This window comes from Macaca nemestrina, chromosome 15 (genome assembly GCF_043159975.1).
Source record: "Macaca nemestrina isolate mMacNem1 chromosome 15, mMacNem.hap1, whole genome shotgun sequence".
Taxonomy (NCBI): domain Eukaryota; kingdom Metazoa; phylum Chordata; class Mammalia; order Primates; family Cercopithecidae; genus Macaca; species Macaca nemestrina.
The window spans coordinates 4,927,999-4,946,261 of record NC_092139.1 but is presented as its reverse complement, the minus strand read 5'-3'; the positions used below and the strand labels follow the sequence as shown (position 1 = coordinate 4,946,261).

General features: G+C 35.2%; 2 protein-coding genes and 1 non-coding gene across 12 annotated transcripts in view; 1 reads left to right on the top strand and 2 right to left on the bottom strand.

Annotated features, from left to right (window-relative positions):
• LOC105470567 (phosphatase and actin regulator 3) overlaps window positions 1-5,236 on the top strand; it is a 270,600-nt gene extending 265,364 nt beyond the window's left edge. For all 8 annotated transcript variants that reach the window (XM_011722670.2, XM_011722671.3, XM_011722675.3 and 5 more), the window contains 2 exons: window positions 2,709-2,785; window positions 4,645-5,236. In XM_011722670.2, coding sequence (XP_011720972.2) covers window positions 2,709-2,785; window positions 4,645-4,660 — 93 coding nt within the window. In that variant the 3' untranslated portion in view covers window positions 4,661-5,236. The remainder of the gene's footprint in view (window positions 1-2,708; window positions 2,786-4,644) is intronic.
• Window positions 5,237-9,112: 3,876 nt separating this feature from the next.
• LOC112424749 (U7 small nuclear RNA) lies at window positions 9,113-9,174 on the bottom strand. The gene has a single exon (XR_003015654.1). It is a non-coding gene; the product is annotated as a U7 small nuclear RNA (small nuclear RNA).
• An 8,028-nt stretch (window positions 9,175-17,202) lies between these two features.
• LOC105470558 (synaptonemal complex protein 2) overlaps window positions 17,203-18,263 on the bottom strand; it is a 68,667-nt gene continuing 67,606 nt past the window's right edge. For all 3 annotated transcript variants that reach the window (XM_011722647.3, XM_011722649.3, XM_071079091.1), the window contains exon 44: window positions 17,203-17,975. In XM_011722647.3, the coding sequence (XP_011720949.2) occupies window positions 17,898-17,975 (78 nt within the window). In that variant the 3' untranslated portion in view covers window positions 17,203-17,897. The remainder of the gene's footprint in view (window positions 17,976-18,263) is intronic.

The following is an 18,263-nucleotide window of genomic DNA, read 5'->3' as shown; positions in this document are numbered from 1 at the left end:
GTGCTCAGAGGATCACAGTGATACAAGAAGTATCTTTGGTAGTCTGCAGATGTGTTTGAGTATGAGAATAATATACCCCTAAAGTTCTTAAAGACTTTCCTTGTCCCAGAGGCTATGTTTGATGTTTTAGTCTCATTGGGTCCCTCGAGTGTTTATCTGAGAAAGAAGTACATGATGCAAGTGGGCCTGGGGAAGCCAAAATATTAATATATGCTGAAGTTAGAAAGGCTTATTTCTAGATTATCTCTGATTATAAAATTCCGAGTTCACTGAAAGCTGCAGTTTACTCATTATCTTGGTGTTCCTGTTTCATTAGTGCCCTAAGCATGTGCTTGGTCCGTTTAGGTATGGAGTGAGTGGGGTTGGGGGAAGGATTGTCTTCCCACTTCAGTCCAGCAAATTAATTCATGGAAGACTCACATAATACTAGTCCTAGCCAGAGCAATCGAGCAACAGAAAGAAAGGGCATCCAAACTGGAAAAGAGGAAGTCAAGTTATCTCTCGTTACAGACAATATGATCTTATACCTAGAGAAACCTAAAGACTCCACCAAAAAACTTAGATCTGATAAATTCACTGAAGTTGTAGGATACAAAAATTAGTAGCATTTTTATAAACTAATAATGGACTAGCTGAGAAAGAAATCAAGAAGGCAATCTTATTTAAAATAGGTGTCAAAAATACCTGGAAATGAATTTAACCAAGGAGGTGAAAGATCTGTACAAGGAAAACTACAAAACAATGATGAAAGAAATTGAAGAGGCCACACATAAATGGAAAGACATCTCATGCTTGTGGATAGAAAGGACTAATACTGCTAAAATGACCATACTGCCCAAAGCAATCTACAGACTCAATGCAATCGCTATTAAAATACCAATGTCATTTTTCACAACAATAGTAAAAGCCATCCTAAAATTCATGTGAAACCCAAAAAAAACGTGAATGGCCAAAGTAATCCTTAACAAAAAGAACAAAGCTGGAGGCATCACACTAACTTCAAAATATAGTATAAGGTTATACTACCAGCACAGTTATAGGTATAAAAGACACATAGACCAATGGAAAATAGAAAACCCAGAAAAAAATTCACATGTTTACAGCCAATTGATTTTTGACAAAGGTGCCAAGAACATAAACTGGGGAAAGGACACTCCTCAATAAATGGTGTTGGGAGAACTGGATATCCATATGGCAAAAGAATGAAACTGCACCCCTATTTCTTACTATATACAAAAATCAACTTGAAGAACAAAGACTTAAATGTAAGACCCAAAAAACTATAAAACCACTAAAAGAAAACACAGAACCAACAGTCCACGACATTGGTCTAGGCAAACATTTTATGGCTAAGACCTCAAAAGCACAGATAACAAAAATAAACAAATGAGACTATATTAAACTATAAAGCTTCTACACAACAAATCAACAGAGTAAAGAGACAACAGGGAATATAAGAAAATATTAATATCTATAAACTATTCATCCAACAAGGGACTAATATCCAGAATATACAAGGAACTCGAATAACAGTAAAAAAAAATCCCATTAGAAAGTAGACAAAGGACATGAATAGACATTTCTCAAAAGATGACATACAAATTGCCAACAGGTATATGAAAAAATGCTCAACATCATTAATCAACAGGGAAATGCAAATCAAAACTATCTTATCATCATCTTATTCCAGATAGAATAGTTATTTTAAAAAAATGCTGGAAAGGATTAGGAGAAAAGTGAACTTTTATATACTGTTGATAGGGATGTAAATTAATGCAGCCATTATGGAAAACAGTATGGAGACTCCTCAAAATATTTTTTAAAAACTACTATATGATCCAGAAATGCCACTTCTAGGTATAGAGCCAAAGGAAATCAAATCAGTACATTGAAGAGATAGCTGCACTCCCCTGTTCACTGCAGCATTAACAATAGCCAAGATTATCTAAGTGTCCATCAATAGAGTGGAAAATGTAATGCGTGTATATATGCATATGTGAATACAGTGCACACACACAAAATGGATATTCCACCTTAAGAAAATCCAGTCATTTTTGACAACATGTATGGAACTGGATGTTATTATGTTAAATGAAATAAGCCAGGCACAGAAAAACAAACATCGCATGTTCTCACTCATGTGGGATCAAAAAAGTTGATGTAATGGAGGTAGACAGTAGAATGATAGACACCAAAGCCTGGGAAGGGTGGCAGGGTTTGGGGAGAGAAAGAGAGGTTGGTTAATGGGTAGTAACATACAGTTAGATAGAAGGAGTAAGTTCTGATGTTCTATAGCAGAGTAGGGTGAATATAGTTAACAACAATGTTGTGTATATTTCAAAACAGCTAGAAGAGAGGACTTGAAATGTTCCCAACACATAGAAATGATAAATACTTGAGGTGATGGACATCCCAAATACTTGATCATCACGTAGTCTATGCATATAACATATCACATGTACCCTGTATATACGTACAAATATTATGTATCAATAAAATGTTTTACAAAGACTTCCAGAATATTAGCTACATACTAGCTTGGTAGGACTATAATAATGAGTATGGCAGTTTTAATGATGAACCAAAAATTGTTTATTTTTTTCTGTGTATTACATAACAAGTATTAGGAATGGTTAATTTATAAACATGATGCTAATTTCCCAATTTTTTAATATCCTGAAAAACAATGTCTTGTTTTTAAATTTCAGGCAGCAATTCGTAAAGAATTAAATGAGTACAAAAGTAATGAAATGGAGGTACATGCATCAAGCAAGCACTTGACAAGGTCAGATTTGTTTGTATGAATTTCATGGTACTTATTTTTGAAACACACACCACCCCGCTACCACAAACCATGTATCCGGCTATACAAATTCAGCATTTTTCCAGAGAACTGTATTGAACAAACAATGTACTTCAATTAAGAATACTGCCTGCTCCCATTATTTCCTTTAGGACTTGGTGAAAGGTGGTATGTATGGTAACAATATTGGTTTATTTAAGTAGTTAATGCATATTTAACAAAAATAAGCCTCAAGGCAATGAAAGTAATTTTTCTGTGTATTTAATTCCCCCTAATATTCAGAATTCCTCCAATTTATAGAACTATTTACACTTATAAATTGCTGTGAAATTAGTCACTCCCCACCCTCACATTTACTTTTTCCTATCTTAAATTATTAGTCACATCTTTAACACAGCCAGTGTTCTCCTAAAGCTGAGTATTTGTTTCCTCAGCAAATATTTGAGTAAGTGCTGAGAATGCAACAGTGAATATGATAAAGGAGGCTCCCATCTTCATGGAGTTTATGTTCCATTGGGAATATATTGGCTGATTCTTCCATAATCAAGACTTTTCCCATTAAGACAAATATATTTTCTGTCTATGCTACCATATGCAAGGGATGACACTGGGCTTCTTGGTGATGACAAAGTTGGGAAAAGATTTAACTCTCTTTACTTATTGAACTGAATATTCTTTCAGTATTTTCCCCCACTTCTTTTCTATGGCCATGACCAGTAGTAATTATGTGAAGTCCTCAGATATCTCTAATTCTAAAGCAGATGACTGTGATGCAACAAGCCTTCAACTGAATCAGTTGCTTTGTTCTCTCTCTTTTTATCTGAAGATGCTCATGCTCAAGGCCCACATACAAAGAGAAAGGAAATCCTGCATGTAGATACTGCCTTAAACTAAAATAATAGTTTTAGTTTTCTGTTTGTTACAAAGTGGCCACTGCAATTGTTATCTGAAAGATTTACTCTGTAAGATTAATATGGCTATAGAATAGAAACTAAGTAAATGGAATTCCATCTTAACCCATGGTTTTGGGGTGAATGTATCAAGGAGGAAGGGAAAGTTGGATGAATAGGAGAAAATTAAGCAAATAGTTTGTTTTTTTAAGGTTACCTCCCATGACTAACATACTTTTGGGGAGGAATAGGTCATATGAATGTTTAGGAAAGACAGTTCCAGTAAATAATGAATTACATTTAATGCTCATTCTGTCTTAAACAGAATGACTACATATTCTATATATCATAATCTCAATTTTGTACATTTTCTGATTATACATTAAAATGTTTAGTAAAGATGTTTATTGTCCTAAGTTGGTAACTTTCTAAAATAATGACTCTAATACTTGAACATAAGGAAATAATTTTAAGATCTTTATACCACATTTTAACAATTCATATGAATTTAAGAGTCAGAACAGTATTTTTAGTTATGAGATTTTAAGTGTTTTAAAATTACTATGAACATAATACTCTATAAAAAGTCATAACTCTACCATAATTTCCAATAATTAACAAATTCATTATTTCTACTGATTTAGCAAAGCCCTGGCCTTTCTGTGTACTTCAAGGGCTTACCTCACTGTTTTAAAACTAAGTTCTAGGTAGTCCTAAGAATTCAGCATTTAATAGGGGCCTTAGAGTAGGGAGCCCTCTGAGACTCTACCCTATTTTAACTAGAGTAGCTCCATCCTCATGTTTTACATATGGGACTTCTGAGAAGCTTTTTAATAGCAGCAAATTTAACCTTGTAGCAAATAGTAGCAAAAACTTTGTAGAAGGTTTTTGGCTATTTTAACTGCTAGAAATGTATAACCTTAAATTCTTTGTCTTTTTTATAATATCTAGATTCCACAGGCCATAGAGATTTTCTTCTGAGAAGAATTTGTGTTTAATTTTTTGATACCAACACTGAACATTCATCAGGGAACTTTCCTGAAGTTCAGCTCAAGACTACCTGCTGTGTTTGTGAGAAGAGCAGGATCACACACACAGGTGCAATCTTGACCACACTTACCTGCAAGAGGAGTAACCAGAGGACACACTTCCTTCCTCCTTTGGTGTCTGAGGAGTGTGAACTGTTGGGGTCAGTTAAGACCCAACATAACTCTATCAGAAGAAAACTGTTGTTTGCCTTTCAACCTTGTTTTACAGTTCTGCAGTGTAATGGAGGACGGGCAACGTGCATGTGCAGGCTCACCACTCCCAGGCCTCTGACATGAGGGACATGTGACAATGTCATTCAGTATTATGTTTAAAAGACATTTTTATCCTGATCATTATTAATTTGAAAACTCTTTAAGTTCATGTTATACAAAATGATTTACTGTATTATACTTTTCCTTTTTTATATAATGTCTAACAAAAAATACAGCTGCAACATTTTGATTCCTGTTAATTTTGTTCTTTAATTAAATGACTACTTATTGCAGGAAATTAACCCAGGCTTTACATTTTCTTGGGGTTGGGATGAGTGGTACTTTAGAACAGGGATCTGTGAAACAAGTCAGTTTTTACTTTTGAGCCATCAGAATCCAAACACATGAATGAGAATTCCAACTTTCTATGTGTTTCGTAAATTGTTTATATATGTGGTTTGTGCCTTAGAAAATCAAAATGAGTGCATTTAACCAAGAAATAAGCAATAATTTGTTGAAAACTTCTATCAAAATGAAAAGTATCCCTCTTTAAGAGTATTTTTAAGCTCACCTCTGCAAACATTGTTAGACAAAGTTTTAGATGAAGGAGAGATTATAAAGAAAGGAAATTTACCCCAGCACAAAGGGGGAAACAAACAATAAATGTTCCCTGAAAAATATTTTTAATTGGCTTTCAAATAAGTGTCCTTACAGAGATGGGCCTTCCCTCCTGGTATACTGGTGAGGCAGGAAGCACAGTAACTTGGAGCATGACTTTCAGAGCTTGCAGAACTTGTGCACAAATCCAAGCTCTGTGCTATTCAGCAAGTTACTTATTTTCTCTATAGGATGGTCGTATCTCTCGCACACAACATTGCTGTAGTATCTAAATAAGAGAAAGTAACTAAAGTGCTGGCACAGTGCTGAGGACATTCTGGGAATCCAATAAATGTTAGCTACTGATGATAGGGTTATAAGGTAGCGCCTGGAGCAACTGAGTGTCCTCTGTGCCTTCTTGCCACACATGCTACCTCATTGACTTCCACTATCTTTCCTTTTCTACTTAAGACTCTGCTACTGGGTCAGATGCCCACAGAAACTACTGCGTCTTTATGTTAGCACTTTGTCCAAAGTGACTTATGATCAGTCCTAGAGACTAGCAAAACACACTATTCATTGAATTATAGTTTTTTTTTAAAAATAAATTGTTATGGTAGAAAAATTCCAGCTCTACCTCTTAGTTGCTCTGTAACCTTCTGTGAATCAGTTGACTTCTCTGAGCCTCAATTTCTTCATTTGTGAAATGTATCTAAATCCTTTCTAATTAGAAGTCAGTTAAATTTAAAGGATTTAAGATGTATATATATTATATATATATACACACACATACACATGTTGTTCATAACCCATTATTTGTAGCCAACCAACTACCAAAAACTTTACCTTTTTTCTATTTTAAGCAACATATTAGAAGCTCTCTGTATTTAATATTCAATTTAAAATATTAATGGGAGCCCAAATTATGTAAAACTAAGATTTCAATTTCCCTCACATAGAAATATTAATATACTTACTAAGAAACAAAGAGAAGGAAAAGGTGCTACTGTTTAGAAACCACCTTGGCCCCCACCGCACCCCAACCGGGACAACAGAGCAAGACCCTGTCTCAAAAAATATAAAAATAAAGAGACTTTGAAGTCATATCACCTAAGTAATTTTCTGACAATTGAAAAGGTGGTGGGGGCGGGGAGTGGGGGGAGAACCTAACATCAAAATATCCACCTTGTGGAAAGATACGGTAATTACAGGCCTACATTTTATTATACATTGGAAGTAAAGTCAAAGTTTTTAGCTGTTTATCTACAGTCCTTCAACAAACTCAAGCTCAGAAATGCAAAATCCTAGCTGTACTATTAAAACTGCTATTACTATCTGCTTCCAATACCCATTTGTCTAGTTTTTTTCAGAGACCTTTTTCTCCATTTTTCATGTGAAAACATCTCAGAAGATATTTGTAAGCAAATGAACATATGAAACTGAATATATTATTTTCAAACAGTAGATTTCTATAAATCCCATTTGCTTATTTATCTGCAAATTTATTTACAGTGATGATACTAGGAACATACTACTAGTTCGTATTCAAAAAATGTTAGAATGAACAACAAAGTACTGGTTAGCAGTTCCATAGTTCTATGAAAATAGAGCAGTATTTTTAAAGTAATAAAAATTTTTAAAACCTTTTCAAAGTTTTTAATCTCAACTGTAAATCTTAAATATATAAATGGGGAAATTCTAAAAATTCAGTTTTCTTAATAAGCAATGGGAGGAAAGAAATCTGGATATATGGTATATATGGCAATAATTTAATGTTTCAAGTTGCAAACATGTTACATATGTGTATTATTCCTTTCTAAATGCAGTTTATTATCCCTTCTCAAAAATACATATACTGAATATATTACAATTCAGGTGTGTTCCCTAAAAGACTGGTCTACACCACCAGTCCATTCTCTGCTTTCCAGACAGCCTACTTCTTAATTATAATGGTAACACCTGATGTGGCAGAAAGCACATCTCCAGAACCACCTATCATCTTGCTTCAATATTTACATCTCAAGTTAGATTTGTTTGTTGATACTATTTGCTGGTATTTTGCTCAAAATTCTACTTGTTTATTCATAGCATATATGGTTCTTCCATACTTTAAGTTTTAATTAGATAAGAAACTTATACACTAACTGTATCTGGTTTAACTGTTAATAGGTGATAACAGAATGGTTAAAGAACCCCAGCAACTGTGAAGCTCCACACTAAGCACTGAGCTCAGAGTTGGCAGAATTTGTCACTGTAGACTACAAATTTCATGTTGAATTAAATGCTATATGAAAACCACTCCATCTATTATTCATTTAAAGGATCTACTGGCCTTTTAAGTTGGTGTTGGCCATCCATGATACTACGATTTGGTGGCAATGAGATCACTATAGTAATGGCTGTAGCTACAGTTTAGTATTTAGGTTTCTGCCTAGCTATACTAATGTAAAATTTCTTCTCTTCCATGTGTACTTCTGGGACAGTTACCACCTTACAGCTCTATTTGGTTGAGGACACGCAGTAAACCTACACCAGGGTGTTAGATTACAATCCAGGTAAGAAATTTAAGTCATTAGCTACCATGATCATTTATTTTTAATATGTTTAAAATAGAACAATAATTTTAGCTATATTAATTAATATACTCATTAGCCTCTGCTATGCAAAATTGATTTAAATTACTATTTCTGTGAAACAGTAAGATAAACTAAGGAAAAATTTTATAAGAACAGAGTTCTGATCTATAAGATTTCCCTTCTGAACTTGAAGTCTGCAAACTTACAGCCCACAGACCAAATCTAGCCAGCCCCACTCGCCACCCCCACCACTGCCCTTTTAGTAGCCAGTAAGCTAAGAATGGTTTTTATATATTTAAATGGTTACAATTGAAATGATTATAATAAGCACTAACATGATACTCTGAAATTTGCCTTCTGGCCCACAAAGCCTATAACATTTTCTGTATAGCCCTTCAGGACAAACTTTGCTAGATCTTGCTCTGAACTTAAAAAATTTAAATAAACATATAATAGAACATTTTAGAAATGAATTACATAGTAATCAAATAGCTAAATTGTTTTTAAATAAGCTTAAACCCTTTTAACTTCAAATCTATTCCAAATTTCAACACTCATTATAAACCCAATTGTCTTTGTGTTTGGTACAAAACGTACATCAAAGTAGGTAAATAAAGCCTCATCGTTATTAAAGCCAAGTGTTTCATTAATGTGACTTCCACTCCTCCAAGTTCCTTTTATTTAAAATTGTTGCTATCACAGTATAAGCTAAAAGTATATTATCTAAAATTCAAGATGGTATAACATATTGCTCTCACTCAGCACATCTGTATTCCTAAAATGTTGTCAATTCAGAATATCTTCATGCACCTTTATTTATTTTAAATAGAAAAACTAAAGCTAACCATTACAAATACATTGTCTTAACAATGAAGTCTATGTATATTTGATTTGCCTATATTATTCCTCTAAGGGTCCAATGAAATGGAAATAAGTATGATTCTGCATGACTTCAAAAGCACATATATCCTCATTTTTAAGTAGGGAGTTCATCTCTGTTTTGAGTTGGGCGTTCTGGTGAAAACTGAAAAACCTGCTAGACATATTCTAAAAGAGCTGTAACACCATGGAAGGGTTCATTTATTACTCATTTCTGTATCTAGACCTGAGCTCAGTGCATATCTCATAATAGATGTTCAAATGGCTGGTTAATACTTTTTCAATTATAATGAAAATGCTGACACCATAAAGGACTTAAAAATTTTAGCAGACACATTAGTTCTCTTTGAACTTAGTAAATTCCTACTTAAAACTGCCATATTCATTAGTTTGTTCATTCACATTGTTGTAAGCCTACTTTTCCAGACACTCTTCTAAGTTCTGAAAATTGTGATGAATAAGACATACAAGTTTCCTACCCCCACAGAATTTACAGGAGTGGAGTTTGTGGAGGGAAGGCAGAAATAAATTTCAGATACCAAAAACTGCTATATGATAGAAATAGTAACATTAATTGGATGGTGAGGGAAGTGCTCTCTAAATAATTACCACTTAAATGGACATGTGAAAAACAGCAAGAGTTCCCAGGAAAATGGAATCTCAAAACCAAAGATTTAGAAAAAAGTAAGATTGTTCAAGTAATGCTTGAGGCATACTCAACAAGGGGGAAAGGAGTGAAAAATAAGGGTAGAGAGAGGCAGAGGTCAGCTCATGTGGGGCCTTCTAGGCCTTGATAGAAAGGATGGGTTTTAATAAGTTTTAATAACTAGATGAAATGCAGATTAATAAAATAAGGCATTTAAAGTAGTATAATTCTGTGGCATTTAGTACCTTCACAATGTTATGTAACTACCACATCACCTCTATCTAGTTCCAAAACATTTCATCACAACATAACTTTTAAGCAGTCACTCCCCATTCTTCCTTTCCCTCATCCCCTGGCAACCACTAATCTGCTTTCTTTCCCTGTAGATTTGCCTGTTCTGGGCATTTCATATAAATGAAATCCTAAAATATATGACCTTGTGTGTCTCGTTCTTTCACTTAGAATGTTTTTGAGGTTCATCCACATTGTAGCATGAATATATACTCCTTTCCTTTTATAGCTGAATAATATTCCACTGTATGGATATATACCACATTTTGTTTATTCATCATCAGTTGACAGCCATTTGTGTTGTTTCCACCTTTTGATTATTGTGAATAGTATTGTGAACATTCTCATCCAAGTGTTTGTTCAATCTGTTTTCAATTCTGCTATATTTTAGATATTTATCCCTGCCCAAATCTCATGTTGAATTGTAATACCCAATGCTGGAGGTGGGGCCTGGTAGGATTTGTCTGGGTCATGGGAGTGGATCCCTCATGGTTTAGTGCTGCCTTCACAATAGTGAGTTCTCACAAGATCTGGTCATTTAAAACTGTGTGGCACCTGCCCCTGCAACTCACTCTCTCGCTTGCTCCTGCTTTTGCCATGTGACTTGCCTGCTTCCTCTTTACCTTCCACCATGACTGTAAGCTTCCTGAGGCCTCCCTAGAAGCCAAGCAGGTGCCAGCACCTTGCTTCCTGTAAAGCCTGCAGAACTGTGAGCCAATTAAATCTCTCTTATTTATAAATTACCCAGTCTCAGATATTTCTTTATATCAATGTAAGAATGGACTAATACAGAAAGTTGGTACGGAGGAGTGGGACATTGCTATAAAGGTACCTGAAAACGTGGAAGGTTTGGAACTAGTTAAGAGATTAGAAGAGTGAGCAGCACTCAGAAAAAGAAAGATAAGGGAAAGCTTACAGCTTCTTAGAGACTGGTTAAGTGGTTGCTACCACAATGCTGATAGTGATATGGACAGTGAAGTCTCGGCTGAAGAGGTCTCAGATGGAAACGAGGAACTTACAAGGAACTGGAGCAGAGGTCACACGTTATGCCTTAGCGAAGAACTTGGATGCATTCTGTTCTTGCCCTAGGGATCTGCGGAAGTTTGGGCTTGAGAATGATGACCTAAGGTATCTGGTTGAAGAAATTTCTAAGCAGCAAAGTGTTCAAGAAATGACGTGGCTGCTTCTAACAGCCTATGTTCCCGTATGGGACAAAGAAATGACTCAACATTGGAAATTATATTTAAACAGAAAATGGAGAGTAAAAGTTTTGAAAATTCGCAGCCTGGCTGTGTGGCAGAGAAAGAAAAAGCTATTTTGGAAGAGGAATTCAAGCAGGCTGTGGAGCAACCACTTACTAGAGATACTGGCATAACTAAAAGGGAACCAAGTGCTACTATCAAGACAATGGGGAAAAGGCCTCGAAGACATTTCAGAGAACTTTCATTGCAGCCCCTACCACCAGGGGCCCAGAGGCCTAGGACGGAAGAATGGTGTGTGGGCCAGGCCCAGGACCCACTGTCCTGTGCAGCCTCAGGACACTGTTCCTTACATCCCTGCCTCCAGCTCCAGCCTCAGCTCAAAGGGCCCCAGATACTGCTTATGCCACCACTCTGGAGAGCACAAGTCACCATAAACCTTGGTGGTTTCCACATGGTGTTAAGCCTACAGATACACAGAGTGCAAGAGTGAATGAGGCTTGGTACCCTCCATCTAGATTTCAGAAGATGTATGAGAAGTGGGACATGGAGTTAAGAATTATTTTAGAACTTTAAGATTTAATGACTACCCTGCTAGGTTTGGGACTTGCATGGTGCCTGTTGCCCCTTTCTTTTGGCTGATTTCTCCCTTTTGGAATGGTAGTATTTACCCAATGCCTATACTCTCATTGTATCTTGGAAGTAAATAACTTGCCTTTGATGTTACAGGCTCATGGGTGGAAGGGATTTATTTGCCTTGTCTCAGATGAGACTTTGGACCTGGTACTTTTGAGTTGATGCTGGAATGAAATAAGACTTTGGGCGACTCTTGGGAAGGCATGGTTGTATATTACAACGTGAGACGGATATGAGATTTGGGAGGGGCCAGAAGTAGAATGATGTAGTTTGAATATTTGATCCCACCAAATCTCATGTTGAATTATCATCCCCAATGTGGGAGGTAGGACCTGGTGGGAGGTGTTTGGGTGGTAGGGGCTGATCCCTCATTGCTTGATGCATCTTCAAAATAGTGAGTGAGCTCTCATGAGATCTGGTCATTAAAAGTGTGAGGCACCTCCTCCTCTCTCCTTGTCTCTCTTCTCTTGCTTTCACCATATAACATGCCTGCCTCCTCTTCACTTTCCCCCATAAGCTCTGTGAGGCCTCCCTTGAAGGTAAGCAGATGTCAGCACCATGCTTCCCATAAAGCCTGCAGAACTACAAGCCAATTAAGCATCTATTATGTATAAATTATGCTGTATCAGGTATTTTACAGCAATGCAAAAGCAGACTAATACAAATTCATTTCGGCATATACCTAATAGAATTGCTGGGTCATATGGTAACTCTTATGTTTAACTTTTTGAGGAACCAACCAAACTGTTTTCCACTGTGGCTGCATTCTTTTACATTGCCCTAGAAATGTCCAAGAGTTCCAATTTCTCCACATCCTCACCAACATTTATTGGTTTTTTTTGATTCTAGGTATCCAAGTGGGGATAAAGTGGCATTTCATTATGGTATTGATATACATTCCCTAATGACTAATCATGCTGAGTATCTTTCTATGTGCTTACTGGCCATTTGTAGGTCTTCTCTGAAGAAATGCTTATTCAAGTCCTTTGGCCATTTGTATTTGGGTTGTGTTTTGTTGTTTGGTTGTAACACTTCTTTATATATTTTGAATAGTAGACTCTCAAGGATATTTGCAAATATTTTCTCCCATTCTGTAGGGTGTCTTTCCACTTTTTGGGAGTGTCCTTTGATGCACAAAAGTTTTGAATTGTGCTGCAGTCCAATTTATCTAATGTTTCTTCCATTGCTTATATCTATCATATTTAAGAATGCACTGCAAGATCCAAGGTCATCAAGATTGACTCCTGCATTTTTTCCTGAGTTTCAGAGTTTTAGCTCTTACATTTAGGTCTCCAATCCATTAATTTTTGTATATGATATGAAGTAAGGTTCCATCCTCATTATATTGCATGTGTTTATCCAACTGTCCCAGAACAATTTAAGAAACTATACTTTCCCCCATGGAATGGTCTTATACCCTTGATGAAACTCAGGTGACCATAGATGGGTGAATTTATTTCTAGACACACGATTACATTCTGTTGGTCTACATATCTATCATTATGCTACTACCACATGATTTCAATAATGTAGGTTTGTCATAAATTTTGAATTTGGGAAGTATGAGTTCTCTAACTTTATTCATTTAATTTTTTTGGTTATGCTGGGTCTCTTCCATTTTCATATGATTTTTAGGGTTAGCTTTTCCATTTCTGCAAGAAGGCCATTAGGAGTTTGATATGGATTGTATTAAATCTGTAGTCTACTTCAGGGAGTATTGCCATTTTAACATATCAAATCTTCCAATCCATGACCATGGATTACCTTTCCACTTATTTAGGCCATCTTTAATTTCTTGCAACCATGTTTGTAGTTTTCAGTCTTATACCTCCCTTGGTTAAATTTATTCCTAAGAATTTTAATCTTTTTGATGCTACTATAAAGGACATTGTTTTCTTAATTTCACTTTTGTATTGTTAATTTCTATTATATAGAAATACAACTGATTTTTCTGTTGATCTTGTATCTTGCAACTTTGCTGAATTTGTATTAGCTTCTAATGATTTTCTTGATTCTGCAGGATTTCTTATACATAAGATCAAATCACCTGTGAGAAGAAATAGTTTAGTTTCTCCCATTCCCACTTGGATATCTTTTTCTTTTTCTTGCATAATTTCTAGATCTAGCTAGAACTTCTAGTACAATATTGAATACAAGCAGTGAAAGCAGGCATCCCTGTCTTGGTAGGGCAGGGGGGCTTTTAGTCTTTCCCCATTGAGTATTATGTAAGCTATATGGTTTTCATTCATACTCTATCTAATGTTTTGGCATTTCTCTTCTATTTCCAGTTTTTTGAGTGTTATTATAAAAGGGTATTGGATTTTGTCAAATGCTTTTTGTGCATCAGTTCCAATAAGAATGTTTCTTTTTCGTCTCTCATTCTATTGATATGGTATATTACATTCATCTTCATATGTTGAGCCACCCATGCTTGGCTGGGATAAATCCATTTGGTCATGGTATGGAATGCTTTTAATGTGCAGCTAGATTTGGTTTGTTGAGGGTTTATGCATCTATATTCATAGAGAATATTTATGTAATGACACCATTGTATGGTTTGATATTACAAGGTGATAGTGGCCTCATAAAATGAGTTTGGAATGTCCTCTCCTCTTCTGTTTTCTGAAAGAATTTAAGAAGGACTGGGCAGGGCATGGTGACTCATACCTGTAATTCCAGTTGGGAAGCCAAAGCAGGAGGACTGCTTGAGGCCAGGAGTTCAAGGCCAGCATAGGATACACACAGCAAGACCCCATTCTCTACAAAATATTAAATAGCTGAGCATAGTGGCACATTCCTAGAGTCCTAAGCTTACTTAGGAGGCTGAGGCAGGAAGATCACTTGAGCCCAGGAGTTTGAGGTTACAGTGAGCTAAGATCAGACCACCATATTCCAGTCTGGGTGACAGAGTGAGACTGTCTCTAAAAAAAAAAAAAAAAAAAAAGAACTGGCATTATTTAAATTATAGAATTCTTTGTTGGAAGGTTACATGTTATTGGGTCTGTTGATAATTTTTATTTCTTCTGGAGTCAGTGTTGGTAATTTGTTTTTAGGAATTTATCGATGTCATCTAGGTTAACTAATTTATTGGCATATAATTGTTCATAGTAGTCTCCTAGAATCCTTTTTATTTCTGAAATTTCAGTAGTCATGTCCCTAACTTTCATTTCTCATATTAGTAATTTGAGTCTTCTGTTTAACTTAGTCAGTCTGCTAAAGGTTTATTTTCTTGATCTTTTCAGAGGACCAAATTTTGTTTTTATTGATTTTCTGTGTTGTTTTTCTATTCTGTTTATCTCTGATTTAGTCTTCATTATTTCATCGATTCTGACAGCTTTAAATTTTTCTAGTTCTTTAAGGTATGAAGTTATTGATTTGATACCTTTCTTCCTGTTTATTGTAGGTGCTTACAGCTATAAACATCCCTCTGAGCACTGCTTTCAACGGATCACATGTTTTGGTATGTTGCATTTTCATTTGCCAAAGTATTTTCTAATTTCCCTTATGAGTTGTCCCTTGACCCACTGGTTAAGAGTGTGTGTCACTGGAGAATTTTAGGTAAGGGAGTGACATGGTATGATTTATGCTTTAGCAAGACAATGTTGGCTGCTAAGTGAAAAAAGTATGGATGGGAAAGTATAAATGCTGAAAAGCCATTTAAGAGGCTGTTGAAATTGTCTATGTGAGAAATGATATCGACATTGTCACAGAGACAGTGGAAGTGGCAGAAAGTATTCACATGTGGGTCATATTTTGGCAGTAAAATCTATAGGAATTGTTGATCAATTTACTGTTTGTTAGATTTTGGTTTGAATAGTTGGGTAGTTAAAAGTAATTTTATTGAGATAGGAAGACAAAGTTTACTTTTTCTTTGATGAAGAGAAAGAATGGTAAGTGAGACAAATCGAGTTGTTTTCAGAGTTTAGATTCTTATTCGAAGTATCAATACAGCAGTATTTATAATGTTCTGATGTCCAAAGTGAAGGTCAGAACTTTTATAAATTTGAGATCAACACAGAAATAGTTATTATATGGGACTAGATGAAATTACTGAAGGTGAAAGCACTGACTGAGGAAAAGAAAGAAGAGTAGCAAATACGTGCCAACAGAGGGTTTTAAGTGTGAAATGCCACTGAGAGGCTAAGTAAAAAGAGATTAGATTTGGCAACATAAATGACTGTTGATTATAAAAGTAGTTTTGATGAAATAGTATGGGCAGAGCTGCATTGAGGAAACGAAGCAAAGAAGTTGAGAGAGTAACCTGAGAAGATTACTCTGATATGTTCTCTGTAAAAATGAATGGATAATTATATGGGTAGGGTAGTGGTTTCAGGAGAACTTGATGTCAATGGAAGGCCTATTTATTTACTTATCTAATTAACACGGACTGTAAAAATCAGGAGAGGAAAATCAAAGAGACTGGGATTCAAAGCACTAGTAGGGTGATTGTTCTTAAATAAACAAATTTGCTATTGGACTGAAAGAGAAATCAGAAAATGCTGGTATTGATGCAGGAAACATGTTAGATTTTAGGGTAAAGATGAGAAAATGAGGTGAGACAATCAGCTCAAAGGTAAAGAATCAAGGAAAGAGATATTTATATGCAATAGTACTCTGGAAATGTGGTAAAGTCAATTAAAGAGAGCAAAGATTGTTGAGTACCCAATTTGAAGTACGTGGCCATAAATGTAAAGCCTGATTGTATTATTTTCTCCTGTGCTGTTCAGTTGGTAGAATGACAGCTAAGAATTAGTGGATAAGGTTGACAGGAAGAGAAAGGGCAAGAGTATGATTTTGAACTATGGCATCTAGAATGGGTAAGGAAGGAAGGACAGACAAGAAGGTAACAGGCATAGGGAAAAGGTATAAATAGCTTGAGACTACTATACAAAGCAAGTTGGAAAGATAGGCTGGAGTGATAAGAATGTTGGAAATTGAGATTTAAAGGGGCACAATTGCTGGTAATGACAGGATTTTAGAAGAGTTGGAAAGAATAAAGAACCTGGGATGGATTACACATATAGTACAGTATTGAAATAAGTATGAGGTATGATTTAGGAGTCTTGGAAATTTGGCTGACGATGAGGTAAACAGGGTGATAAGACATGATGGAATTAGTCTCACAGGGCAACATGGATTTGCAAGTCCTGAGTGGTATTTAATATTATAACAGCTGTCACTCTCTTAAAATAGCAACCCCACTGCCCTATCAATAAATCTTAGCTGATGTTAATAATTGCATAAAGCTGACTAAAATGAGAGGGTTTTAAGAGGCCAGGTTTCCCACTGTATTTAATTACTGGTATTATTTTTGAATAATACTCTGCTACCATTAAGTAGACAAGGGATAGTAAGGCTACTTAGTATTACACTTTGGATCAAATAAATATCCTTCTTCAGATACCCAATGTTCACAAAATAGGAATATAATGATTTATATTTATTTAAGTGACATAAGCTTTTATTTCAACTTCATTAAAAGCAAATCAAATGTGTACTCATTTTTATAAATTAATCTAGCAAGATATTACAATGACTACTAGATTAAAAGTATTTGTCAAACAGCCTGCTTATGAAATAGGACTTCTATATTGAATTAACATATTTAGGCAACGTAGTAGCTTTTTTAGGCCAGAGCCATAACCGAATAAATGTTTCCAACAGTGTGCTGAAAGTACTGATCTACCACTCAGGTATACATTTTAAATTAGGGACTTCCTCCCCCTTGTAAGTGTGGCTAAATTTTTATTAGTTGAATTCTAAGCTATTAAACATTTTAATTATATTCATCCCCAAACTGCATTGATTCAAAAACACATTTTATGTAATAATACATTTTACACAATAAAATTTAATTAAACTCATTTTATGAGCATAACTCAAAAAGTTTCTTGAAGCTTTCATCTCCAAAATTAAAAAATAATAGTGTATAGACAGAAGTCTTCTGGGCTTGGAGTCATGTTATAGTGGGTCCTTCTCATCCATTAAAAGACTTTTTTTTTTTTATTTTGAGGGTTCCTATAAAGGGTACACTTGCTTGGGTAACATGTATATTTTTCTCTTTGTAGGACTACTCTTATTTCCTCAGTTATACACAGATAAGAATAATTAGATAAAATATGTTGATAAAAACTAGATTTCACACATTAACATTTTTTTCATGAGACATGAATACTGACATCAGTTCTCTGCGTACATTAAGAAGCTCCTCTTCTAGCTATGGCCAAGAAAAAAAAAATCACACTTAGAAAAAAATTCAAGCTGTTATAAAACAACTTCTTTCATGAAGATATTGCATTCTAAGAGATCTATATCTCGATATCTACAGAATTCTGTGATCATTACTGATATTCGAGACAATCAGTTGAGAGAAGGCTCTAATCTTTTAAAGCCCCAAATTAATGAAACTTAGATTCAATTTTTAAAGGAAGAGAGTAAAATAAAAAGTCTAGAAAACAATTTCAACAAAGATCAACCTAGTTAAGTAGTTTCTTTTTTGCTTGAA